The 27,660-nt window shown below is 43.4% G+C and overlaps 1 protein-coding gene across 5 annotated transcripts in view; it reads right to left on the bottom strand.

The window, feature by feature from the left end:
- The window catches only part of ZFP64 (ZFP64 zinc finger protein), a 109,969-nt gene that overhangs the window by 42,878 nt on the left and 39,431 nt on the right, over positions 1-27,660 (bottom strand). For 4 of the 5 annotated variants that reach the window (XM_050746522.1, XM_050746523.1, XM_050746526.1 and 1 more), the window contains one exon: positions 24,664-26,815. The exons of the other annotated variant lie outside the window; for it this stretch is intronic. In XM_050746522.1, coding sequence (XP_050602479.1) covers positions 25,533-26,815 — 1,283 coding nt within the window. In that variant the 3' untranslated portion in view covers positions 24,664-25,532. Of the gene's footprint in view, positions 1-24,663; positions 26,816-27,660 lie in introns of those variants that run through there. 5 annotated transcript variants of the gene reach the window in all.

Raw genomic sequence — 27,660 nt, 5'->3', positions numbered from 1 at the left:
GGGTTTCGCATGAGTTGACATGAGTGATTTCTGAATCTCCAGCCCGTAGAGGGTGGCATGTCTGTTACAGAGAAGTAGCTTGTACACAGTGGTGCTTAGTAAACTTTTTTCTTTTCTTTTCTTTTTTTTTTTTGAGGCGGAGTCTCGCTCTGTCGCCCAGCCTGGAGTGCAGTGGCGTGATCTCGGCTCACTGCAAGTTCTGCCTCCCGGGTTCACTCCATTCTTCTGCCTCAGCCTCCCAAGTAGCTGGGACTACAGGTGCCCGCCACCACGCCCAGCTAATTTTTTGTATTTTTAGTAGAGACGGGATTTCACTGTGTTAGCCAGGATGGTCTCAATCTCCTGACCTCGTGATCTGCCCGCCTCAACCTCCCAAAGTGCTGGGATAGTAAACTTTTCTTAAATGAATTCTGATTAAAAGATACATTGTTAAATGTAAAAAAAAAAAAAAAAAAAAAAAAAAAGTCAGACTATTGGCCACTATGTAGAGTAAGAGCCCATTAAAAAGGATGAAGAAAAAAACTGAAACAGAAAAATAAGCTTGTGTCTGGACAGAAGTTTTCTGAAAATGCACAAAAGAAGCCACTACAAGTGATTGCTTTTGGGGAGCGGAGTTGGAAATTCAGTGCGAAAAGGAGAATAATTTTTCACCGCATATCACATTGAAATCTCTGAATTTCTTTTACCCTGTGCATGTATTACTTTTCAATGAAAAATTTACTGTAATAGACAGACATATGGTAAAGCAAAATAGTAACATGTGAATGATACAATTTTGTGGTATTGAGTGTTTACTAAAAAATTCAGCTTTGCTGTATGTTTGACACTTTTTACAAAAATATTGTAAAAAAGCAAACATTTTTTACTTTATTATTATTTTTTTGAAACAGGGTCTTGCTCTGTCACCCAGGCTGGAGTACAGTGGTGCAATCACTGCTCGCTGCAGCCTTGACCTCCCAGGCTCAATTGCTCCTGCCTCAGCCTCCCAAATAGCTGGGACTACAGGCTTGCACCACCATGTCTGGCTAATTTTCTTTCTTTCTTTTTTTTTTTTTTTTTTTGTACAGGCTGGTCTCGAACTTCTGCGCTTAGGCATTCCTCCTGCCTTTTCCTCCCAAAGTGCTGGGATTACAGGTATGAGCCACCACGCCCAGCCTAAAAATTTTTACTTTACAAAGTCCTACCACTATGATGAAATCAAAGGCCAGCCCTGAAGCACATCCAGCTCTCAGAGGGAAGGAAAGCATTCGTGGTGTGCTGGGGCATCTTTCAGCATAAAAGCACCAAGTTTTGTTTGCACTGTTCACGTGAAACCATCTAAGCTGGTGTCCTTGACAAGGGCAAGGGCTGAGCTCACAGCAATGAATTCTACGTTGGTATGGTCACAAATTCAGCCCAACTGGAGTCCTCACTGTTGGTGACAACAGATGCAACCAGAGCTTCTCTCTCTGGGAATGTATTAACTACAGTTTGTTGATTACATACACCAGAAACTGACACTGACCAATTAAACCAGGGTGGAAATTTATAGCAGCATATGAAGGAGCTGAGATCATCAATGGGAGGAGAGGAGAGCCAGGCTCAGGTGATGGGCAGAAAGTGAGGCGGGCCTAACAGCCATAACTATGACCAAGGCACCCTTCCAAGACTGCCTATGATGCTCCTGGCGGCATACTGGAACTGATGCACTGGGAGCCCCTAAGCTGCACCCCACTGCCCAGAAACCCTGCAGCAGCCATCATACACTAGTTAAAGCTCTGCTGAAATGCTGCTACTGCGAACAAATATTAATCTCTTCCCACAGTTTTGTGTGCTTCCTTGGTCTTGGGTGGCAGCAGCTGCCTGGCCAAGCCTACATTACATGCTTGTTGTCCAGCTACTAGGACGTGGGAGGAGCAGCTGGTGCCTGCCAGCCTGTACAATGCAGGGTGGGTCACTATCTTCCACTGAGATGAACATAATGACTGATGCCTCTGCACAGGGAGACGGTGGACCTGAGCAGCCCTAATGATGACAACTATAAGCCACCGATGGCTTAACACAAGATATACTGGGAAAACAAATGATTAGAGCTGCCATTGAACATGGCTACATTAATTGACTGCCTACTGTGTGCCAGGTACTTAACAACATGTTTTTTTTTTTGAGACAGTCTCACTGTGTCACCCAGGCTGGAGTGCAGTGGCGCCATCTCGGCTCACTGCAAACTCCGCCCCTTGCGTTCAAGTGATTCTCCTGTGTTAGCCTCCCCAGTAACTGGAATTACAGACACCCGCCACAACACCTGTCTACTTTTTGTGCTTTTAGTCGAGACGGCATTTTACCACGTTGGCCAGGCTGATCTCAAACACCTGACCTCGGGTGATGTGCCTGCCTCGGCCTCCCAAAGTGCTGGGATTTCAGGTGTGAACCAGCACACCCGGTCCACAACATGTATTGTTTTATTTAATTCTTCCCTACAACATTATAAGGTAGGTACTTTTACTATCCCCATTATAGAGAAGAAACAAATTGGGGGAAGTTATTTCACTCATCTGGGTCAGATAATCTGGGAAGATGTGGAGCTGGAATTTGAACCCAGTTACTTTCTGACTTCGGAGCCCTTCGCTTAACCATTACCCTCTACTGTCAATCAGTCTAGTTCTCCATGGGCCTGTTTAAAACTACAACTCAGGCTTAAAAGGTCTTTGAATGACAGCACCTGCCTGCTTAAAGGTAATTTGGGTGCGTCTGTACTGTCTACACCAGATTAGGTTGAAAGATGCTCTGTAAAGATGACTGCTGGTTGGGTGCAAGAAATTTTAATACTGAGAAAAATGTAAATTCTCATTGAGTATTCAACATATCAGTCTTTCAAATCAGTCTGAAGTCTGACTCTCCTTCTGGAGACACATGGTAACTTGGATTTGGCCCAAAATGAATAGAATCCTCTTTAGGATTTTATGTAAAGTCTCATAAAAGCTTAGGCATCTCCAACACCTTATTCCTTTTCTGCATCTTCTCCTGTGAGGTGCTGAGTCTTAGAGCCAATAAGGAACTCAGTGCCTTTAATGAAAGACACCGTACGGAGGCAAGCAGGTGGTGGGCAAATTGGGTGGGGACTCCTATGGGCAGGTTTTCTGTCAGTGGAAAGAAGTTTTCTTTTTCTTTCTTTTTTTTTTTAGAGGAAGTTATATGGTTAGGTTTGTCGGAATTTTTTTTTCTTTTTTCTTTCTTTCTTTTTTTTTTTTTTTTAAGATGGAGTGTTGCTCTGTTGCCAGGCTGGAATGAAGTGGCCTGATCTCGGCTCACTGCAGCCTCCACTTCCCAGGTTCAAGTGATTCTCCTGCCTCAGCCTCCTGAGTAGCTGGGATTACAGGCATGCACCACCATACCCAGCTAATTTTTGTATTTTTAGTACAGATGGGGTTTCTCCACATTGGCCAGGCTGGTCTCAATCTCCTGACCTCGTGATCCGCCGGCCTCGGCCTCCCAAAGTGCTGGGATTACAGGCGTGAGCCACCGCGCCCGGCCCAGAATTTTTTTTTAAAGGAAGTGATATGGTTAGAAATTTTTTTTTTTAAAGGGAAGATTTTTTTTTAAAGGAAGTGATATAGTTAGGCTTTGTGTCCCCACCCAAATCTCATCTTGAATTATGATCCCCATAATCCCCACGTGTCAAGAGAGAGACCAGGTAAAGGTGACTGGATCATGGGGGCAGTTTCCCCAATACTGTTCTCATGATAGTGAGTTCTCACAAGAGCTGATGGTTTTCTGAGGGGCTCTTCCCCTTCCACTCGGCACTTCTCTTTCCTGCCTCCTTGTGAAGAAGGTGCCTTGCTTCCCCTTCGCCTTCTGCCACGGCTGTAAGTTTCCTGAGGCCTCCCCAGCCATGCTAAACTGTGAGTTGATTAAACCTTTTCCCTTTATAAATTACTCAGTCTCACACAATTCTTAACAGCAGTATGAAAATGGATTAATACAGGAAGCAAGACAAGAAGACAGGATGGGAAGAAATTTTACAAAGACAAATACTGTTTTCACCAGACTTGTGTTGAGAGTGACTTCAAAGCAGTATTGTAGTGAAAACGTGATTTTCACTTATCCAGATATCGAACACTGTCTTCAGCATCTCAGTAGGAAATAATAAGTTGAGGATATTCACTAGTAGTCTACTACTGTTTAAGACAGTTTTTGCTATACGACAACCTCAAAATCTCAGTGGTTTTCCACATAAATGTTTATTTATTTTTTTCCTGGGTCTGTGAGTTCACTGTGGCTCTGTGGAGCTTGGCTGTGGCCTGTGGGTTGGGTTGAGGTCTGCTCCATATGTCTGTTCATTTCTGCTTAGGCCATCAGTTATGCAGGGTCTGTTCTAAGGCAGATCACTCCAGAGCAAGAGGCTGTGTCAAATTCTACAGCCACACTGAAAGCCCCTGTTCCTGGGCTAGATGTGGAGGCTCACGCCTCTAATCACAGCACTTTGGGAGGCCAAGGCAGGAGGATTGTTTGAGGCCAGGAGCTTGAGACCAGCCGGGGCAACATAGCAAGACTCTCTCTATAAATAATAATAATAGTAATAATAATAATGAAGCCCCTGTTCCCATCAGGTCCACTGATATTCCATTGGCCAAAGCAAGTCAAATGGCTTTGCCCCATTATGGTGGTACTCCACCCACCATAATGTCAATGGACAAGGTGGGTAAATATTCTGCAGCTGAAGAAAGTACAGAATTTGAGACCATTATCTAGCCTACCATAGCGACTAACATGAGGACAGGAATAAAATCATATAGCTGGGATGAGAACAGATTGATAAAGATGGACACATTTACAGTATTAATAAATGTATACCTAAACTGCTAGGGGGAAAAACCCAACCGATCTGCTTTGTGGCACGTGACTTGTTATTCTTGGAAACTGACCGGAGGGAGGTGAAATTCTAAACTGCCTTGTGTTGAGTTGCTGCACTCCACCACTGGAGGGCAGCATTAGTCACCATTTTACAGCTTCTGAGCTTGGTCTTCCGTCAGCAGCAAGGGCTGATTTCCACCTGGTCTCCCACCGTCTTTACCACTTTCAAAAGTGTCCCAGCTTAGATGATAAACTACACGATCGTCTTATATACATGGTATAACCGTGGCATTTCTTCTCCAGAAATGAACAAAATTTTCAGAAGCTAACACTCCACAAGGACCTCCGACCTCTTTTTTTTTTTTCCATTCCTTTTTTTTCTTTGAGACTGAGTCTCACTCTGTCACCCAGGCTGGAGTGCAGTGGTGCGATCTAGGCTCACTGCAACCTCCGCCTCCAGGGTTCAAGTGATTGTCCTGCCTCAGCCTCCCAAGTAGCTGGGATTACAGGCACGCACCACCAGGCCTGGCTAATTTTTGTAGGTTTTTTTTTCCCCCCCAGTAGAGATGGGGTTTCGCCATATTGGCTAGGCTGGTCTCGAATTCCTGACCCGCCTGGTGATCTGCCAGCCTCAGTCTCCCAGAGTACTGGGATTACAGGTGTGAGCCACCGTGCCCGGCCTGGAACAGCAACTATCTTAACGAGAACATGCGACCTGGCTTCCTGATGTGCCTACTTCAGAGATTTCCCTTTTTGGTCTAATGCGCCTCGGGTAGTGGTTTCTCCCTTCTTCAAGACGGAGAAATGTCTGGGCATGGTGACTCATGCCTGTAATCCCAGCACTCTGGGAGGCTGAGGTGGGTAGATCGCTTGAGTCTGGGAGTTTGAGATCAGCCTGGGCAATGTTGTGAGACCCTTTCTCTACAAAAAATACAAAAATTAGCCGGGTGTGGTGGTGCACGCCTGTGAACCCAGCTGCTGGGGAGGCTGAGGTGGGAGGATCACCTGAGCCCGGGAGGTGGAGGTTGCAGTGAGCTGTGATCATGCCATTGCATTCCAGCCTGGGCAACAGAGCAAGATCCTGTCTCAAAAAAAAAAAAAAAGGAGGACTTTTCCCTGTTGCAGGAAATCACGCACTCACCCCACTGAGAACTAAATGCTAAGGCAGATTTACTGTGAGAATGCTGCAACTCAGGATCCCTCGGCTCCCCAAGGCCCCTTTTAAGTTCCTGTATTGGTAATTTTACATTTTTTTTTTTTAAAAAGGCTCCCTAGTTTGCATACACTTCAGGCCCCACAAAAACTGGATCCACTCCTGAATGAAAGATTTTATCCAGGCTGCCTCTCTGCTAAATTTCTCATCTAGTCAGGAGAGAAGCTTGCCTGTTCTGTGTCTGGAAGCCAAGCCTTCCGCAGTAAGCCACTGAAAAACTGAACTCGAATTCACAGGTGTTTTACAGCAGTCACTGATTTATACAAGCAGGAGGTTATTAAGATATCTCAGTTTGGTGGCAAGCACCCTGTTTTAATCAAGTGTCATTGTGACTTAAGCCAGAGCCACTGGGGGACTGACAGCTTTTCAGCCCAAAGGTGCTTCTTTGTGATGCTTGAGGAAGGGTGGCATCAAGGTTCACAAACTGCCTTATGCCTTTTCAGGAGTTTATAGGCCATTCCCACAACAGGATACAGGGTGACTTGGACCATTTCAGGAAAGGGTCTCACACGTTTGTTTAATCACGTACCAACAACAATAGCAACAATAAAAAACCCTACAGGTGGTCTAGTTTTTAAACAGAATTCTCCATTCCAATATAAAAAGAAGTCATAAAATAAAATATAAATTCAATCTAATTTGAACTTATGGACCACTTGTTTTTTGTATGATCTGTGAGCTGAGAATGGTTTTCGCATTTTTATTTTTATTTTTATATTTTTTTGAGATGGGAGTCTCACTCCGTCACCCAGGCTGGAATGCAGTGGCACAATCTCATCTCACTGCAACCTCTGCCTCCTGGGCTCAAGCGATCCTCCCACCTCAGCCTCCCAAGTAGCTGGGACCACAGGTGCATGCCACACCTGGCTAATTTTTTGTATGTTTGGTAGAGACAGGGTTTCACCATGTTGCCCAGGCTGATCTCGAACTCCTGACCTCAAGTGATCTGCCTGCCTCAGCCTCCCAAAGTGCTAGGATTACAAATGTGAGCCACTGTGGCTGGTCTGGTTTTCACATTTTTAACTGGTTCACAAAAATCAAAAGAAAATTAAATTTTGTGAGGTGAAAATTTGATGAAATTGAAATCTCAATGCCTATGAATGGAATTTTATTGGAGCACAGCCATGCCTACTGCCCCAAATATTGACTGTGGCTACTTCCCTGCTACCCGGCAGAGCTGAATAGTTGCAACAGAGAAGAGACGACCCACAAAGCTGAAAACATGTACTATCTGGCCCTTTACTGAAAAAACATTGCTGACTCCTGCTCTATGGCTAAAGGTCTTCAAATTGAGGGTTTTGTATTGTGGAAATATGCAAAGATTCTTTCCTTCCTTCCTTCCCTCCCTCCCTCCCCCCTCCCTCCCTCCTTCCCTCCCTCCCTCCCTCCCTCCTTCCTTCCTTCCTTCCTTTCTTCCTTCCTTCCTTCCTTCCCTCCTTCCCTCCCTCCCTCCCTCCCTCCCTCCCTCCCTCCTTCCTTCCCTCCCTCCCTCCCTCCCCCTCCTTCCTTCCTTCCTTCCCTTCCTTCCTTCCCTCCCTCCCTCCCTCCCTCCCTCCTTCCTTCCCTCCCTCCCTCCCTCCCTCCTTCCTTCCTTCCTTCCCTCCCTCCCTCCCTCCTTCCTTCCTTCCCTCCCTCCTTCCTTCCTTCCTTCCTTCCCTCCCTCCCTCCCTCCCTCCTTCCTTCCTTCCTTCCCTCCCTCCCTCCCTCCTTCCTTCCTTCCCTCCCTCCCTCCCTCCCTCCCTCCTCCTTCCTTCCTTCCTTCCCTCCCTCCCTCCCTCCTTCCTTCCTTCCTTCCCTCCCTCCCTCCCTCCTTCCCCCTCCCTCCCTCCCCTCCCTCCCTCCTTCCTTCCTTCCCTCCCTCCCTCCCTCCCTCCCTCCCTCCTTCCTTCCTTCCTTCCTTCCTTCCTTCCTTCCTTCCTTCCTTCCTTCCCTCCCTCCCTCCCTCCCTCCTTCCCTCCCTCCCTCCCTCCTTCCTTCCAATCCCTCCCTCCCTCCCTCCTTCCCCTCCCTCCCTCCTTCCTTCCTTCCCTCCCTCCCCCTCCCTCCCTCCCTCCTTCCTTCCTTCCTTCCTTCCTTCCCTCCCTCCCTCCCTCCTTCCTTCCTTCCTTCCTTCCTTCCCTCCCTCCCTCCTTCCCTCCTTCCTTCCTTCCCTCCCTCCCTCCCTCCTTCCCTCCTTCCCTCCCTCCCTCCCTCCCTCCCTCCCTCCCTCCCTCCCTCCCTCCCTCCCTCCCTCCCTCCTTCCCTCCCCCCTCCCTCCCTCCCTCCCTCCCTCCCTCCTCCTTCCTTCCTTCCCTCCCTCCCTCCTCCCTCCCTCCCTCCTTCCTTCCTTCCTTCCCTCCCTCCCTCCCTCCCTCCTTCCCTCCCTCCTTCCTTCCCTCCCTCCCTCCCTCCCTCCCTCCTTCCTTCCTTCCTTCCCTCCCTCCCTCCCTCCCTCCCTCCCTCCCTCCCTCCCTCCTTCCTTCCTTCCCTCCCTCCCTCCCTCCCTTCCTTCCCTCCCCCCTCCCTCCCTCCCTCCCTCCCTCCTTCCTTCCTTCCCTCCCTCCCTCCTTCCTTCCTTCCTTCCTTCTTTCCCTCTCTCCCTCTCTCCCTCCCTCCTTCCTTCCCTCCCTCCCTCCCCTCCCTCCTTCCTTCCTTCCTTCCTTCCCTCCCTCCCTCCCTCCCTCCCTCCCTCCCTCCTTCCTTCCTTCCCTCCCTCCCTCCTTCCTTCCTTCCTTCCTTCCTTCCTTCCTTCCTTCCTTCCCTCCCTCCCTCCCTCCGTCCTTCCTTCCTTCCCTCCTTCCCTCCCTCCCTCCCTCCTTCCTTCCTTCCTTCCCTCCTTCCCTCCCTCCCTCCCTCCTTCCTTCCTTCCTTCCCTCCCTCCCTCCCTCCCTCCCTCCCTCCCTCCCTCCCTCCCTCCCTCCTTCCTTCCTTCCTTCCTTCCTTCCTTCCTTCCTTCCTTCCTTCCTTCTTTCTTTCTTTCCTTCTCTCTCTTTCTCTTTCTTCTTCTTCTTTTTCTTTTTTTTTTTTGACATGGTCTCACTCTGTTGCCCAGTCTGGAGTGCAGTGGCATGATGATGGCTCACAGTTCACTGCAACCTTGACCTCCTAGGCTCAAGCAGTCCTCCCACCTCAGCCTCCCAAGAAGCCAGTACTACAGGCATGTGCCATCAAGCCCAGCTAATGTTTTGGTATTTTTTGTAGAGGCAGGGTTTTGACATGTTGCCCAGACTGGTCTCAAACTCCTGGGCTCAAGTGATCCTCCTGCCTCAGCCTCCCAGAGTGCTGGAATTACAGGCATGAACCACTGCCCCCTGCCAAGATTTTCAGTATATACAAGCATGATTGACTGGGCTCGGTGGCTCATGCCTGTAATCCCAGCACTTTGGGAGGTTGAGGTGAGTGGATCCTTTGAGGTCAGGAGTTCCAGACCAGCCTGGCCAACATGGTGAAACCCCGCCTCGACTAAAAATACAAAAATTAGCCAGACGTGGTGGTGGGTGCCTGTAGTCCCAACTACTCAGGAGACTGAGGCAGGAGAATTGCTTGAACCAGGAGGTGGAGGTTGCAGTGAGCCGAAATCACGCCACTGCACTCCAGCCTGGGTGACGGAGGGAGACTCTCTCTCTCAAAAACAAACAAACAAACAAAACCAGGCATGATTAAGGACATCAATTCTCAGATCCTTAACTTCTAGGCATACCTTTTCCTAAAACTGATCACCTAAGAACACACAGAGAAAGTGGCCCATTATTAACAAACCATACTGAACCAGTGGCCGGAGCCATGAAATCTGAGACATCACAGCGTCAGTGTTGAGAAGGCAAGTGATTCCATAATTGGAAAAGAAACCCAGGTTGTTTTCAGTTCTTTGTTTTTAACAAAATTGACCCAATTAATAACTGATCAATATGTGATTTTCTGGCACAGAATTCAGAAGAAATTAAAATAATCGAGAAATAGTGCTATAATAATACAATTTGTATTTCTATATTCTTATTTATGTGAATAAAACTCAGAGTTTACATAAATAAAAGAGAATTTGACACAACTGAAAATAAACTGTATCTCATTCTAGCAACTGCTGAAAAACAGTTTTTTAAAAAAGTAATATTCATAAAGAATATGTAAGCTGACTAAAAACCAGGCCTATCTACCTCATTAAAATAGAAAAACACCAGTACATTGCTTATATTTAATAACTATTTTTCAAATTATATAATAAATGTATGTTGCTTTGGTCAAAATTCCTAATTATCTTGTTTTTTGAGATGGATTCTCATTCTGTCAACTCAGGCTGGAGTGCAGTGGCACGATCTCAGCTCACTGCAACCTCTGCCTCCCAGGCAAGTGATTCTCCTGCCTCAGCCTCCTGAGTAGCTGGGACTACAGGCGTGCACCACCACACCCAGCTAACTTTTGTATTTTTAGCAGAGATGGGGTTTTGCCATGTTGGCCAGGCTGGTCTCAAACTCCTGACTTCAGGTGATCCATCCACCTTGGCCTCCCAAAGTGCTGGGATTACAGGCGTGAGCTACTGTGCCTGACCCTAATGGTAATCTGATATTGAAGAAATGTCTAAAGCTTGGAGCCCTCTGATCATAGAAAATAAAAGATGTGAATTTCAATTTATATAGCCATAATTTTGTTGCGGAGAAGTATGATGAAATAAATGATAATTTTTTAACTTTAATAATATTTCCTACTTTCAAGGCCCGCTCTCTATCTAAGAAGTTTCAGAAACTGATTCTCTCAACCTGACTGGCTAGGATGAGCCACCGCCTTGTTTTTTTTTCCTGGTAACACCATGATTTTGTCTCAACTTTGCTGGGCTACAGGACCTAGGGCATCTAAGAAATGGATCAGATTGGGATTCAACTTTTCATCTCCACCAGAACAGAGTTTAATGACTACTGAAGAGAAAAGAATGTTATGTCCAAGGATATAATTCATCTGCCAGGACAAAAGAAGTCCCACCTATGTGCCCTTCTGAGGAGCATACTCCAGGAAGTACTCTAACCAAATGAAAATGAAATCAGAGTAAAGGCACAACAAACGGAAGTTGAAGGATATAAGAAACAATGGTGAACGATGAATGCAGTAATTTTTGGTTAAATCTAAATGGAGATGGTAAACTGACTGGGAATTTGAATGTAAGTTTGCCCCATAGGGCAAAACTTAACAAAAGCCTAGAAATAAACTTATAAGTCATCTCAGCAAAACTCAGAATTTGAGGATAGGGGCTGTAGAAGATGAAGTCCAAAAGCTTCCTCTCATCAGGGAAGAATTTCTTAATGGAAGATTGAGGCATGGTTAATGTTTACTTTTTATACAGCAGTAAGCAAATATATATTTAACAATCACAATCATTGTTAGATATTGGAAAGTAGGCCAGGTGCACTGGCTCATACCTGTAATCCCAGCACTCTGGGAGGCAAAGGTGGGCAGATTGCTTGAGCCCAGGAGTTCGAGACCAGCCTGGGAAACATGGAAAAACCCCATCTTTACAAAACCAACCAACCAAACAAACAAAAATTAGCCAGGCATGGAGGCACACACCTGGAGTCGCAACTACTTAGGGGGCTGAGGTGGGAGGATCACTTGAGCTGGGGAGGTCAAGGCTGCAGTGAGCCGAGATCACTCCACTGCACTCCAGCCTGGGAGACACAGACCCTATCTCAAAAAAAAAACCAACACACAAAAAATTGGAATGTAACTGTCAGCAGAATGGAGATGAATATATACCTTTCTAGAGAAAAGAAATAAAAAGCAAAAAGGAGAAAACTGCAAACTTTAATAAATAGCAAATACTAAATAAGATGGAAGTGAATAATAGCACGTATATATTACTGTAATAAATACAAATGATTTGAATTCTCCTATCAAAGACAAGGAGAGGCTGATAAAGAAAGATACTGAATAACAGAATGGGCAGACATGAACCGGGCAAATGAAATAAAATACAAAATAAGACTTAGAATGTTATTATAAAGCATGATTTAAGGCCAAAAGCTATTATTAAATAGAAGGAACAGGTACATAAGAATAAAAGGAAAAAATGACAAAGAACATAGAATAGCTACAAACTTTGTATACATCAAATAACATATGGCAAAATATAATTTAAAAAAGCACCCTGGTAATATAAGGAAAGCTTGGTTTTAAAAATGCAATCCTCATGAGAGATTTTAAAATATTTCTTTCAGAGTTTACCAAATAGACACAAACTAAGAAAGGATTAGAAGAGCTGAATAATTCATAAAAATTTAAACTTTACAGAGACTATATATTCTTCTCTAATAGTCACCAAATACGTACAAAAATTGGTCATGTAAATAGCCATACAGAAAACTATTAAATTATAAGAAGACATACAAGCAGCCAACAAACATATGAAAAAATGCTCAACATCCTAATCATGAGAGAGACGTAAATCAAAAGCACCGTGAGATTCCATCCCACACTAGTCACCGTGGCTACTGTGAAAAAGGCAGAAAACTAAAGATATTCGCGAGGTTGAGGACAAAAGGAAACATTTGTACACTGCTTGTGGGAATGTAACTTAGTTCTGCCAGTGTGGAAAGCAGTTCGGAGATTTCTCAAAGAACTTAGAACTACCACTTAACTCAGCAATCCCATTAATACAAATCATTCTACCAAAGTCACATGCACGCGTATGTTCATCACAGCACTATTCACGATAGCAACATGGAACCAACCTAGATGTCCATCAGTGATGGACTGGATCAAGGGAATGTGGTACATACACCATGGAGTACGTCACAGCCATAACAACATGAAATCATGGACTTTGCAGCAACATAGATGCAGCTGGAGGTCATTATCCTAAGTGAATTAATGCAGGAACAGAAAACCAAATACCACATGTTTTCACTTATAAGTGGGAGCTAAACATTGAGTACCTGTGGACACAAAGATAGGAACAACAGACACTGGGGCCTACTTGAAGGTGGAGGGAGGGAGGAAGTTGAGGATTGAAGAACTACTTACTGGGTACTATACTCACTACCTGGGTGACCAAACCATTTATACACAAAACCCCAGTGACATGCAATTTACCCAGGTAAAAAACCTGCCCCCCCAAATGACATGCAATTTACCTAGGTAAAAAACCTACATACGTACCCCCTCAACCTAAAATAAAAGTAAAAAAAATACAAAAAACAAAAACAAAACAAAGAAAATGGCATAATGAGGGAGAAAAATATTTATTTTACAGGTCACATTTTCAGGCCAAAACCCAGTAACATCAGAAACCAAAAGCCAAAATATAGTTTCACAAATTGTAATCCAGGCACACCTTGTTTGATTGTCCTTAGCTTTATTCTGCTTTGCAGATGCCCAGGTTTTTTTTTTTTTTTTTTTTTTTCACACATTGAAGTTTGTGGCAAGCCCGCATCGAACAAGTCTTATGGGCACCATTTTTCCAACAGCGGGTGCTCACTTTGGTTCTCTGTGTCATATTCTGGTAATTCTCACATTTCAAGCTTTTTATTATTATTGTATCTGTTATGGTGATCTGTGATTGGTAATCTTTAATATTACTCTTGTAATTGCTTCGGGGTGCCGTGAACCATGTCCATATAAGATGGTGAAGTTAATTGATAAATGTACTGTGTGTTCTGACTGGTCCACAGAACACCTGTTCCCATCTCTCTCCCTCTGCTTGAGCTTCCCTATTCCCTGAGACTCAACAATGTTGAAATTAGGCCAGTTAATAACCCTATAATGGCCTCTAAGTGTTCCAGTGAAAGAAAGAGTCCCACATCTCTCACTTTAAATCAAAAGCTAGACAAGGTTAAGCTTGGTGAGGAAGGCATGTTGAAAGCCAAGACAGGCTGAAAGCTGGGCCTTTTGCACCAGTTAGCCAAGTGGTGAATGCAAAGGAAAAGTTCTGCAAAGAAATTAAAAGTGCTACTCCAGTGAACATATGAATGATAAGAAAGTGAAACACCCTATTGTTGATGTGAAGAACGTTTGAGTGGTCTGAATAGAAGATCACACCAGCCACGACATTGTCTTCAGCCAAAGCCTAATCCAGAGCAAGGACCTAACGCCTTAAATTCTATGGAGACTGAGAGAGCTGAGGAAGCTGCAGAAGAAAATTGGAAGCTAGCAGAAGTTGGTTCAGGAGGCTTAAAGAAAGAAGCCATCTCCAGATCATAAAAGTGCAAAGTGAAGCAGCAGGTGCTGATGTAGAAGCTGCAGCAAGTTACCCAGAAGATCTAGCTAAGATCACTGATGAAGGAGGCTACACTAAATAGATTTTTCAATGTAGATAAAACTGTCTCCTACTGGAAGAAGATGCCATCTAGGATGTTCATAGCTAGAGAGGAGAAGTCAAAGTCTGACTTCAAAGCTTCAAAGGACAGGCTGACTTTCTTGTTAGGGGCTAATATAGCTGGTAACTTAAAGTTGAAGCCAGTGCTCGTTTACCATTCCAAAAATCCTAAGGCCCTTAAGAATGATGCTAAATCTACTGTCTAGGCTCTAGAAATGGAACCATGAAGGCTGGATGACAGCACCTCTGTTTACGGCATGGTCTACTGAATATTTTAAGCCCCATGTTGAGACCTACTGCTCAGAAAATAGGTTCCTTCCACAATATTACTGCTTATTGACAATGCACCTGGTCACCCAAGAGCTCTGATGGAGATGTATAAGGAGACAAATGTTTTCATGCCTGCTAACATAACCTCCAACCTGTAGCCCATGGATGAGGGGGTAATTTTGACCTTGAAGTCTTATTATTGAAGTAATACATTTTTTAAGACTATAGCTGTGATAGTGATTCCTTTGATGCGTCTGGGCAAAGTAAATTGGAAACCTTCTAAAAAGGATTCACTATTATTATTTTTTTTTTTTCACCAGAACATCAAGATGAAGGATTCGCCATTCTAAATGCCATGAAGATCATTCATGATTCCTGGGGGGAGGTCAAAATATCGACCTTACCAGGAGTTTGTAAGAACTTGATTCCAACCGTTATAAATGAACTTGAGAGAGTTCAAGACCTCAGTGGAGGAAGTAGCTGCAGAGATGGTGGAGATAGCAAGAGAACTAGAATTAGAAGTGGAACCTGAAGATGTGGCTGAATTGCTGTAATCTTATGAGAGAACTTGAATGGATGAGGAGTTGCTTCTTATGACTGAGCAAAGGAAGTGGTTCCTTGAGATGGCATCTACTCCTGGTAAAGATGTTCTGAACATTGTGAAAATGACAACAAACAACTTAAAATATTACTTAGCCTTAGTTGATTAAGCAGTGCCAGGGTTTGAGAGGATTGAGTCCAATTTTGAAAGCAGTCTTACTATGAGTAGAGTGATATCCAACAGCATTGGATGTTGCAGAGAAATCTTTCATGAAAAGATTTAATTATGTCTTTTGCAGCAACACAGATGAAACTGGAGGCTGTTATTTTACATGAAATAACTCAGAAACAGAGAGTCAAACACTGGATGGTCTCACTTATAAGTGGGAGCTCAATAATGTTTATACATGGGCATACAGTGTGGAATAATTGGCATTACAGACTCAGAAGGGTGGAAGGGAGGTAAGGGATAAGAAATTGATTAATGGGTCTGGTGTGGTGGCTCACGCCTGTAATCCCAGCACTTTGGGAGGCCAAGGTGGGCAGATGACCTAAGGTCAGGAGTTCGAGACCAGTCTGGCCAGCATGGTGAAACCCCATCTCTATTAAAAATACAAAAATTAGCTGGGCATGGTGGCACGTGCCTGTAATCCCAGCTACATGGGAGACTGAAGCAGGATAATTGCTTGAACTTGGGCAGGGGAAGTCGCAGTGAGCTGAGATTGCGCCACAGCATTCCAGCCTAGGCGACAGAGTGAAACTCCATCTCACACACACACACACACACACACACACACACACACACACACACAGACACACACAAACAAATTGCTTAATGGGTAAAATGTACATTATTTGGGTGATGGTTACATTAAAAGCCCAGATTTCACCTCTATGCAATATATCCATGTAACAAAACTGCAAGCAGTTGTACCCCTTAAATTTAAACCAAAAAAGGCAAAAAAGAGGCCAGGTGCGATGGCTCACACCTGTAATCCCAGCATTTTGGGAGGCCGAGGCGGGCTGATCACAAGGTTAGGAGTTTGAGATCAGCCTGACCAACATGTTGAAACCCCATCTCTACTAAACATATAAAAATTAGCTGGGCGTGGTGGGGCACGCCTATAGTTCCAGCTACTCAGGAGGCTGAGGCAGGAGAATTGCTTGAACCCAGGAGGCAGAGCTTGCAGTGAGCTGAGATCGCGCCATTGCACTGCACCCTGGGTGACAGAGCGAGACTCCGTCAAAAAAAAAAAAAAAAAAAAAAAAAAGGGAAAAAAGAGGAAGAGTCCATTGATGTGGCAAACTTTGTTGTTGTCTTATTTTAATAAATTACTACAGTTACCCCAACCTTCAGCAACCACAACCCTGATCAGTCAGCAGCCATTGGCATTGAGGAAGACCCTTTAGCAGCAAAATGACTGCAACTTGCCGAAGGCTCATATGATTGTCAGCAATTTTTAGCAACATAGTATTTTTAAATTTAAGTATGTACTTTTAAAAGTCACAATGCTATTGTGCCCTTAATAGACTTTAGTATAGAATAAACATAACTTTTATATGCACTGGGAAATTAAAAAATATGTGTGACTCACTTCACTGTGATATTTGCTTTATTGTGGTGGTCTGGAACCAGACTCACAATATCTCCGAAATATGCCCGTACTTGCAAAATAGGAAACGTACCTTTACAGAACCCCTGGATTCTGGTCCTATCCCCTTCAAAGCAACCAACTAACCATTCCCAAAACTGAAATAACAAAGTCTAGAAGTTTATGGAAAGAAGGGCATGTCATACAAAAGTTTATGGGGATGGATATAAGGAAAATTTTTGAATGATTTTGTAGGCAATAAAGATCACAGGATATCAGCCGAGCACGGTGGCTCACGCCTGTAATCCTAGCACTTTGGGAGGCCAGAGCGGGCGGATCATGAGGTCAGGAGATCGAGACCATCCTCACTAACACAGTGAAATCCCGTCTGTACTAAAAATACAAAAAAATTAACTGGGCGTGGTGGCGGGCGCCTGTAGTCCCAGCTACTCAGGAGGCTGAGGCAGGAGAATGGCGTGAACCCGGGAGGCGGAGCTTGCAGTGAGCCGAGATCACGCCACGGCACTCCAGCCTGGGTGACAGAGTGAGACTCCGTCTCAAAACAAAAAAAAAAGATGACAGGGTATCCTGTCAGTTCCTGGTTCTGGATTATCTGCTTCTATAGAGGTTAGTGCCCTTTAATGGTTTTGAGCTATTTTACACCTTAGGTTTTTTTTTTTTTTTTAGACACGGTCTCACTCTGCCACCAAGGCTAGAGAGTGGTGGTGCATGATCACAGCTCACTGAAACCTCAATCTCCCCAGATCAAGTGATCCTCCAATCTCAGCCTCTAGAGTAGCTGGGACTACAGGTGCACACCACCACGCCCAGCCAATTTTTTTTTTTTGGATAGTATTTGTAGAGAGAGGGTCTCCCCTATGTTGCTCAGGCTGGTCTGGAATGCTTGGACTCATGTGATCCTTTTGCCTTGGCCTCCCAAAGTGCTGAGATTATAGGCGTGAACCACCGTGCCTGACCATTTTACAACTTTGCAGGTTACAGAAACAGATAGTATTGGAAATAACTCATCCACAGCACTGCAAACAGATTTCTTTTGATGGAACGCAACTGATTACTACTCTGGAGATAGTGACCAGTTTTGCATCTGTTGGTGAATTTATTTCAGCATTCCTGATTGCCTATGTAATCATGCATTTGTTGATTCTCCTTTGAGCCTGTTGTATCTTACAGATTCCTCCTTTAATTAATGAATACTTGACATGTGCTAATCTTATATTTGTATGACAGTCATAATTTTAACTCAAAAAATTATCTTTTAACACAGGTGAATGCATAATGGAAAATATATAGCTTTAAATATTGTTATTGCTAAAGACTGAATAAGTGAACTTAATATATGAAACTAGAATAACAAAATAAAATGAAAGAAAAGCAGGGGAAAGAATTATTAAACTAAAAGCTGAGGCCGGGAGCAGTGGCTCACACCTGTAATCCCAGCACTTTGGGAGGCCAAGGCAGGCAGATCACGAGGTCAAGAGATCGAGACCATCCTGGTCAATATGGTGAAACCCCATTTCTACAAAAAATACAAAAAAACTAGCTGGGTGTGGTGGGGCACACCTGTAGTCCCAGCTACTCAGGAGGCTGAGGCAGGAGAATCACTTGAACCCAGGAGGCGGAGCTTGCAGTGAGCTGAGATTGCGCCACTGCACTCCAGCCTGGGTGACAGAGCGAGACTCCGTCTCAAAAAAAAAAAAAAGCTGAAAGCTGAAATGAATGAAATGGGAGAGGGGTAGAGAAATAAATAAAAGCAAAAGTGCTACTTTTACTTTAATACAAATGACTAAATAAGTAAACCCTTAGCATGCTAAGTAGAAGACTAAAAATACAACAATAAAAAAGGAAACCCCAAAACCAGTAGCAACAAGAAAGGTCATGGACCCCCAAATGCCAAAGTTATTAAAATATTTTAAAAAGAAAGTTAAATGGAATCATAGGGCCGCAAAATTGAAAATTTAGAGCAGAGTAAATGATTTTTTTTTCTTTTGCTAAATATAAACTACTAAAACTGATCCAGATAAGATATACGACCTGAACAGATCACTAATTACAGAAAATAATTGGGAAGTTTGTTAAGAACGTTACAATGAAAAAGACTATCAGCCAAGATAATAGAACAGGTAATTTCTGAGATAGTCAACCTATAGCAGGTCACCGAAAAAGAAGAGAAGAGCTCCAGTGTATTTTTAGAGTTGCACAAGCTCCAATTTATTTTTAGAGTTCTGTAAGAAACAAGCAAAAATCAGAGATAGCACTAAAAAAGAAAACTAGAGACCAGCTGCATGTATGTGTATACAAGTCATTGCCACTTATCAACAGGGATCCATTCTGAGAAATACGGCGTAGTCTATGGTTCCTAGGCTAGAAATCCATACAGCACGTGAATGTGCTGAGTACTGTAGGTAATGGTAACACAATGGTAAGTACTTGTCTATCTAAATATAACTAAACATAGAAAAGGTACTGCAGCCCAGGCGTGGTGGCTCGTGCCTGTAATCCTAGCACTTTGGGAGGCTGAGGTGGGTAGATCACTTGAGCCCAGGAGTTCAAGACCAGCCTGGGCAGCATGCCAACACCCATCTCTACAAAAAAATACGTCGTGGTACATGCCTGTGGTCCCAGCTACTTGGGAGGCTGAGGTGGGAGGATCACCTGAGCCTGGGGAGGTAAAGACTGCAGTGAGGTGAGCTGTGATTGTGCCACTGTACTCCAGCCTGTGTGACAGAGTAAGACCCTATCTCAAAAACAAAACAAAACAAAACAAAAGTACAGTAAAAATATGGTATAAAAGATAAAAATATGGTACACCTGTTTAGGACACTTATCATGAATGGAGCTTGCAGGATTGGAAGTTGCTCTGGGTGAGTCAGTGGGTGAGCGGTGAGTGAATGTGAAGGCTTAGGTCAGGACCATGTACTACTGTAGACCTTATAAACACTGTACACTTAGACTACTCTAAATTTATTAAAAAATTATTTCTTCAGTAGTAAATTAAGTATAGCTTATTGTAACTTTTTTACTTTATACATGTATTAATTATAAAGATTTTGACTCTTATCAAAGTCTTTTGTAATAACACTCAGCTGAAAACACAAGCATTGTATAACCATACAAAAATATTATTTCTTTATATCCTGATTCTATAAGCCTTTTCTATTTTTTTCTCTTTTACTTTTTCAACTTAAAAAAAAAAAAAAACTAAGACACAAACATGCACACTAGCCTCAGCCTATGCAGGGTCAGGATCATCAAGATATCAGTAGGCAATAGAAATGTTTCAGCTCCATTATTATTATGAGATCACCACTGTAACATGCAATCTGTTGACCAAAATGCCATTACGCAGCAAATGGCTAGAGTTGTAAAACTTCCAGGTAAGATATTAGAAAATGAAATCCAGCAGTGTTTTGGAAGAATAATTCAACATGACCAAGAGGATTTGTTCCAGGAATGCAAGGTGACTTAACATACCAGGGTATATGCTATACGAATTCACTGTGTCAACATATTTAAGTGCAAAACCTAAATACTTATGGCTAACGATTTTAAGGCGATATTTGATAAAATTCAGCAAGCTACCCTGATAAGTGAAATTGCATCAGTATTTTATATGAACTTATCAAAAGAATTACTATGAAAATATTAAGTCTTGTACTCAAAAACCTTTATTCAACTCCATTGTAAACATTATTCAGTCAAATTATTTAGTCTATTTTTATTATATAAGGTCTGTGTTTCTTTTTTTTGAGATGGAGTTGCGCTCTGTCGCCCAGGCTGGAGTGCAGCAGCGCAATTTTGGCTCACTGCTGCCTCCACCTCCTGGGTTCAAGCGATTTCACTCTAAGTGAAAACTGGAGCAGAAGAAAATGACCTAAGTATATAAAAACCATTATCCAAAGGAGTGGTGTATATTACACTGGAAAATTCTAAAGTTAGAATTAGGAATCACAGCAAGGATGCCAGCTGTATCAGCGTTGTTTGGAGGTTCTGGCTAAAGCAACAGGACAAGAAAACAAAATAAGTAGTAAAAATATTCTAAGGGAAGAGATAAAACAATATGAAAATAAAAGACTACATCAGATAATTATAAATCATATTTATCAGAGACCAAGGATTTCTAATAAATACAATTCATTACTGAGAATTTTTCTTTAATATAGACAAATATAGTCTATTTTGGCTTTTCTTGATATCTGCAACAAATACAAAAATTCCTATTCACAATTATGATAAAATTATGGAATAATAAAAAAACACAGGGCCGGGCACGGTGGCTCACTCCTGTAATCCCAGCACTTTGGGAGGCCGAGGCAGGCGGATCACTTGAGGCCAGGAGTGCAAGACCAGCCTGGCCAACATGGCGAAACCCCATCTCTAGTAAAAATACACACACAAAAATTAGCCAGGAATGGTGGCAGGCGCCTATAATCCCAGCTACTCAAGAGGCTGAAGTGGGAGAATCACTTGAACCCTGTGAGCCAAAATTGCGCCACTGCACTTCAGCCTGGATGACATAGCGAGACTCCATCTCAAAAAAAAGAAACACAGACCTTATATAATAAAAATAGACTACATAATTTGACTGAATAATGTTTACAATAGGAGTTAAATAAAGGTTTTTGGGTAGAAGACTTAATATTTTCATAGTCATTCTTTTGATAAGTTCATATAAAATACTGATGCAATTTCAATAAAAAATTCCAAAAGGTTTTCTTTTTTGGTGGGGGTGGTTTAGGTACTGGATAAAATAACAGTTCCTTTGGAAGAATAAATATCTAAGAATTGCTAAGAAAATTTTGGAAAATAATAGCTGGGGGAAGCTTTGTAAGTCTAAAAGATTAAGCTTACCTTAATGCTAATATGATCAAATAAGTGACGTTAGCAAGCCAGATCATCTTCTGGAATCTCAGATCTCTAATATTCCAGAATAAAGAAGTTCTGGAAGTATATTTGTGAACTTTATCTACATGAGTTAAATTAGGATTTCAGTTTTCAGGAAAATAATATTTAACAAATGGTTCTGGCATAAGCAGACAGTCAAACTTGTTCATCATAACATATAAATATGAGTTCTGGGCATGAGCTGTAATCCCAGCACTCTGGGAGGCTGAGGTGGGCAGATCACAGGAGGCCAGGAGTTTGAGACCAGCATGGCCAACATGGTGAAATCTCGTCTCTACTAAAAATATAAAAATTAGCCAGGCATGGTGGCACACACCTGTGATCCCAGCTACTTGGGAGGCTGAGGCAGGAGAATTGCCTGAGCCTGGGAGGCAGAGCGGGCAGTGAGCTGAGATCGTGCCACTGTACTCCAGGCTGGGCGACAGAGCCAGACTCTGTCTCAAAACAAGAAAAAAAAAAAAAAAAAAAAGAAGGAAAAAAAAAAAAAAGAATTCTGGCTGCAGCAAGGAGCCAATGAAAAACAAACAAGCAAGCAGGAAAAACACCAAAGGGAAAACCAATTTAATCTCAGGGGAAGGATGGATGTTCTTAGAAAATACAGGTGCCACAAATGAAGCGACAGGAGCATCTAACCACAGAAAAAGACAGTCATTTTTATATGGTGACAGCCCCACAAGTAAAGTCAAAACACAATGACAGGAGGGGAAGAAACTCAGCAATGTGTGACTGACGTCGGGTTAGTGTTCCCAACTTCCCAACAGCCAAGGAGAAAAAGGAGGCAGTAAGAGTTCTAAGTTCACAGAAGAGAGTAGCACACATGGTCAACCAGCCTATGCAGAGATGTCTCAGAAAACGCAGACCACACCACCAGCTAGGGGAGTGCATGAAGGCCAGATAACCATTTTCACACAGCAGATTGACAAAACTTCCAAAGGTAGTTAGGCCCACATCATGGATGAGACTATCATTGTGAAAATTAATCCATATTTATGTAAGTACAAACTATGCAAGCTCCATGAAACTTACTCTTTCGAATCTACTTACAGAAAAAAAAAAAAAGAGCAGAATATGAAAGTTTACTGGGGCAGTTTGTAATGACAAAACTATTCCTCAAACAACCTTAATAATCATAATAGCAAGATGACGGACTAAACCCTGGCATGTCTGTAACATTTGTTTAAAAAAACTAGGTCTATAGATGGAATAATCAAAGCAAGTTGCAGAGAAATGTGCAGAGTATGATACAATTACTGTAGAACTAGGAAAACGTTTTCTATGTTATCTTTTGAGTCCACGTATATTGGTAAGAATACAGAGCACCTAACATTACTTACCTTGGATGGGGTGAGAATATGGAGGGGCTGGAAGTTGTTGGCTTGGTGTTTGTACAATTCTGTGTGTAATTTATTCCAAAGAATAAGTTTTACTGTTGTAGTTTGTAAAGAGACAAAACAACCAACAAATCAAATATGCATGTGTGTACATGTCCATGCATGTGTATGTATGTTTGTGTATGTATATATATGGAAGGCAGCTGGTAGGTAGAGATCTAAGGATGCAAAAAGAAATATAGAATATAAAAATATTATGCTTAATTAAACTACAACTTTATAACTGGAGTAGAAAACATATATACATAAGCATAAAAAAAGAGTGATAGGGTCGGGGCACGGTGGCTCACACCTGTAAACCCAGCACTTTGGGAGGCCGAGGTGGGCAGATCATGAGGTCTGGAGATCGAGACCATTCTGGCTATGGTGAAACCCTGTCTCTACTAAAAATACAAAACATTAGCCGGGCATGGTGGTGGGCGCCTATAGTCCCAGCTACTTGGGAGGCTGAGGCAGGAGAATGGTGTGAACCCGGGAGGTGGAGCTTGTAGTGAGCCCAGATCGCACCACCGCACTCCAGACTGGGGAGAGACTGTCTCAAAAAAAAAAAAAAAAAAAAAAAAGATTGATAGGAAGTCCATCAAAATGGTTACAGTCTGTATAGTTTGTATCTGGACAGTAAGATTATTAGTAACTTCTATTTTTTTCTAGTAATATTCTGTTTTTCATATTTTCTATCTTGAATACACATTATAATCAGGAAAAAATCCTTTACAGTTGAAAAAAGTGGGAAAAAAGAAAGATGTAGAAAATAGGACCAGGACAATGGAAGTTTCCCCGCTGAAATTCAAAAGCAGAACAGTTTTCTAAAGGGTTGTAAGCAGTGAGTTTGAAGTGACAAAATTATTTAAATCACTAACATTGTATACTGCAAGCCTTTTCTGTTTCTTACTAAAAACCATAGCTAATAACTCACTATTATCATTGATGATAGGAAAATAAAGAAATTATGGCAAATATAATATAGCAAGTCATCAAAATTGTGTTCAAATATTATGGATCAAAGAAAGAAGAATAAAAGTGGCAAAAATGTATCTAAGTATTCTCATAATATTCTAAATATGCTTCTGTCGCAAGAGTAACCTCTTCTCACTAATCCTTGCTGACAGCAGAAATGAGTGGTATTACACCACTAGAGAATGGCTTAAGGTACAAGCATGGGTGATTCTAGCTTGCTCTCTGGCACCACCTACTGATCAAACAGCATCTCAACGGAAAACCGCACAATTTGAATTTTCCTCTTCTCAATACAACCTATGCTCTGGAAAAAATCTAGGTACGCTCTCAGTCCACTCATCTGGGTTCTGCACAGATATTAACATCTCAAAAATGCTATTCTAGAAAATTCTGTCTTGTTAGTAGAAACTTTGATCATTTTTGCATCTAAACAGAAATGCCAGGATTGTCAGTCTGAGGTTTCAAAATGAAAACGACAGTGGGATGGATCACTTTATCACGTTAGGTACCACATCTATTTAATGTGACTGTGGAGGAGGTAAGATGACTGTGTGATATTTATGAGAGGATTAAAAACCTTTGCTGCTTCAGGTTGTTTTTGACTAATGACTCACACCCCATCATTCCCAAATCCGACCTTGGCTCTAAAGAATCATTAACATTCAGTATATTTTAATCAGATATCAATTTATTAGGGAACCATTCATTTGCTGCGCATAAGCACTAAACATTTGTTTTTGGGGGGTCAAGTATCCATGTCACATTATGTAGAAAATGGTCCTTCATGCCAACAGGCTTACATGTGGAAAACATGAATCCCCCCAAACTCTGGGGAGTATTCCAGAATGGGGCAAAAGAGAGGCTGGGAAGTACCATTTACTACACAAATTTAATAAGATGGACAAAAACCTTTACCAGAGTTGGAAAATCAAGTTGGAAACAAACACATATATTCACTACTTAATGCATTTAATTCCAACCCCTCATTGGAATCACCTTGGTAACATTTAAGATTCTACAACAGTATGATGTGACGATTCAGAGGTGGTCTCAAAGTTGTTACAGTGTTAAAAAAATTATAGTAAGCAGTATAAAATTACAATTTATTATGGGGCCAGGGGGATTCACAGCCATCCTTAAAAATATTAAGAGCAAACCACGGCCAGGCATGGTGGCTCACACCTGTAATCCCAGCACTTTTGGGAGGCTGAGGTGGGCAGATCACTTGAGGTCAGGAGTTCAACATGATGAAACCCCGTCTCTATCAAATATACAAAAATTAGCCAGTCATGGTGTCGTACACCTGTGGTCCCAGCTACTTGGGAGGCTGAGGCACCAGAATCGCTTGAACCTGGGAGGCTGACTTGCAGTGAGCCAAGATTGCGCCCCTGCACTCCAGCCTGGGAAACAGAGCGAGACTCCGTCTCAAAAACAAAACAAAACAAAGAAAACATGAAGAGCAAACCTTTTAGAGAATTCTACTTATGATTTCTTTTTCTCAATTCCTTTCCCCCACTCCTTTTGTTTTTTAAGCACTAATCTGGTATGGAGTCAGCAGGACAGAGCAAAGCTGGATGGGCTGCCCCTTGAATGATGGAGTAGGTCTGCTTGGGTAGTTCTTGCTGGGAAGAGGAGGAGAACACCGGCGGCGCAGTGGTGGCCACTGCGATGTTCTGGCCTCCATCGCTCACCACTGTCACTTCTGCCGTCCCCTCCTGAATCAAGGCGTTTAGGCCTTCAAAGTCAGTGCAAGTAATACCCGAACTGGTAATGAAAGTCTGATTGCCAGAGCCTTCCTGGGGGCCACCTGGGGCCGTGGGGATGAGAGTCTGGTGCAGAGTGGCTCCGTCCGTCTGGTCGTGAGTGGTCAGCAGGACAGCCGGCTGGGTCATTGCGCCCGCCTCGCTCGGACACCGCGAGGACTGAGGAGGGGCGATCAGACTGACCTGGCGCAGGATCTGCAGCCGGCTGTTCCCCGGGAGTTCCTCTGGGTTCTGGGCCACCAAAGCAGGCGGGACGATGTTCACTGCAGCGGCGGCAGCCTGGACGATGGTGTTCGCCTGTGGCACCTGATGCCCGACGATGATTTTGACTCTTCCCTCGCTGAACTGGGGCACTTGGCTGGGCTGGAGGGGTACCTGGAGGTGTCCCACAGTGAGGGGCGTGGCGGGCTGCTTGCTGGGGTCGATCTGAAACTGGAGGACGGTCACGTCCGAGTTCTTACTCTCATTGTACTCACTGTGCTGTCTCTTGTGGCTGCGGAGCGAGTCCTCCCGCATGAAGGAGGCGTCGCATATATCGCAGTGGAAAGTCTTCTTGGCATCGAGCTTGGCCACCTGCCGGCTGCTCTGCCTGCCCGTGTCCTTCCTCTCCAGAGCCTCAGTCTTAACCATGTCCGCATGGAACTTCTTCATGTGCTTGCTCAGGTTGCTAGGCTGTTTGGTGTCGAAGCTGCAGTAGTTGCATTTGAAAGGGCGGTCGGTGCAGTGGATGCGCTCGTGGATGCGCAGGGCGGCCTTGCTGGAGCAGGAGTAGCTGCATTCCGAGCACTTCTCGGGATGCTCCGACTGGTGCACGCGGCTGTGCTTCCGGAGGGTGGCTTTGCTGTCACCCAGGAAGTCGCAGTGCGGACACTTGAAGTTATTCCCGCTGTGCTTGATGCGGATGTGCGACTTGAGGTTCCCCTTCATGGTGCAGCGGACGTTGCAGAACTCGCACTTGAAAGGCTTCTCCCCTGAGTGCACCCGCATGTGCCTTTTCAAGTCCGAGCTGATTTTGAACTTGGCGCTACAGAGCCAGCACTGGAAGGGGGCGTCCCCTGTCAACACAAGGTGAGTTTCGATAAGAACAGGCAGGCAACAACCACAGCGGATCCCCCCGAAGCACACACCAGAAAATCGCTTATACAAGGTGGGTGGGTGCAGACCTTCTAACTGCAGCTTCTAGCAGCCCCTGGGAGTGGGGGAACAGGGGCAGGGTTTCTTTTTCTTTCCCCAGACCCAAACCACCACCACCGGTATCAAACCCAGAAGAAAAATGGGAGATCGAAAAGAGCAATTTAATTGTCCCAGATAAAATAAGATTTACAAGTATACTTGTTATATACTTTAGAACACTCAAACTATCTTTCATACTGTTAATGTGCCCACTCTGCTAGTTAATGGTTCACAGTTGAAGACTTTGGCACAACCCGCTGAGTTTGACTGAGTTACATGTTGTAACAGATTCAACAATACATTTTCGAACGGGTCAGCTCCGTGCTGCACTCATTGGAGTATGGTTTTACAATGATGGAAACACCCAGCTTCTATTTCATGCAGATCTTTATTAATAAAGATGTGTTTATTGCACAAAATTTATTTATCCCATATTGCCAGCTGCGTTCTTTATTTGTGAAGTTACAAAATCCAGCTGCTTGATTTTTTTAAAAAAAATTCATATTCGCTGAAAGATGAGCAAGGCAAGTGAAACTGCAAACATCTGAATGGATATCATATTCCAAATTTACTTCCTCAATGAATGCCAAGTCCAAATTATCTGAGGCAATGACAATTCAAGCAAATTGGCGACCCCTCATTTCAATATTGTTTAAGTAAGCAAAATAGCAGCTAATATTCTTCAATGGCTTCCGGGATGGCAGGCGCTATGCTGAGCACTCCACAA

Source organism: Macaca thibetana, chromosome 10 (assembly GCF_024542745.1).
Source record: "Macaca thibetana thibetana isolate TM-01 chromosome 10, ASM2454274v1, whole genome shotgun sequence".
Classification (NCBI taxonomy): Eukaryota; Metazoa; Chordata; class Mammalia; order Primates; family Cercopithecidae; genus Macaca; species Macaca thibetana.
This window is presented reverse-complemented; position numbering and strand designations above follow the sequence as displayed.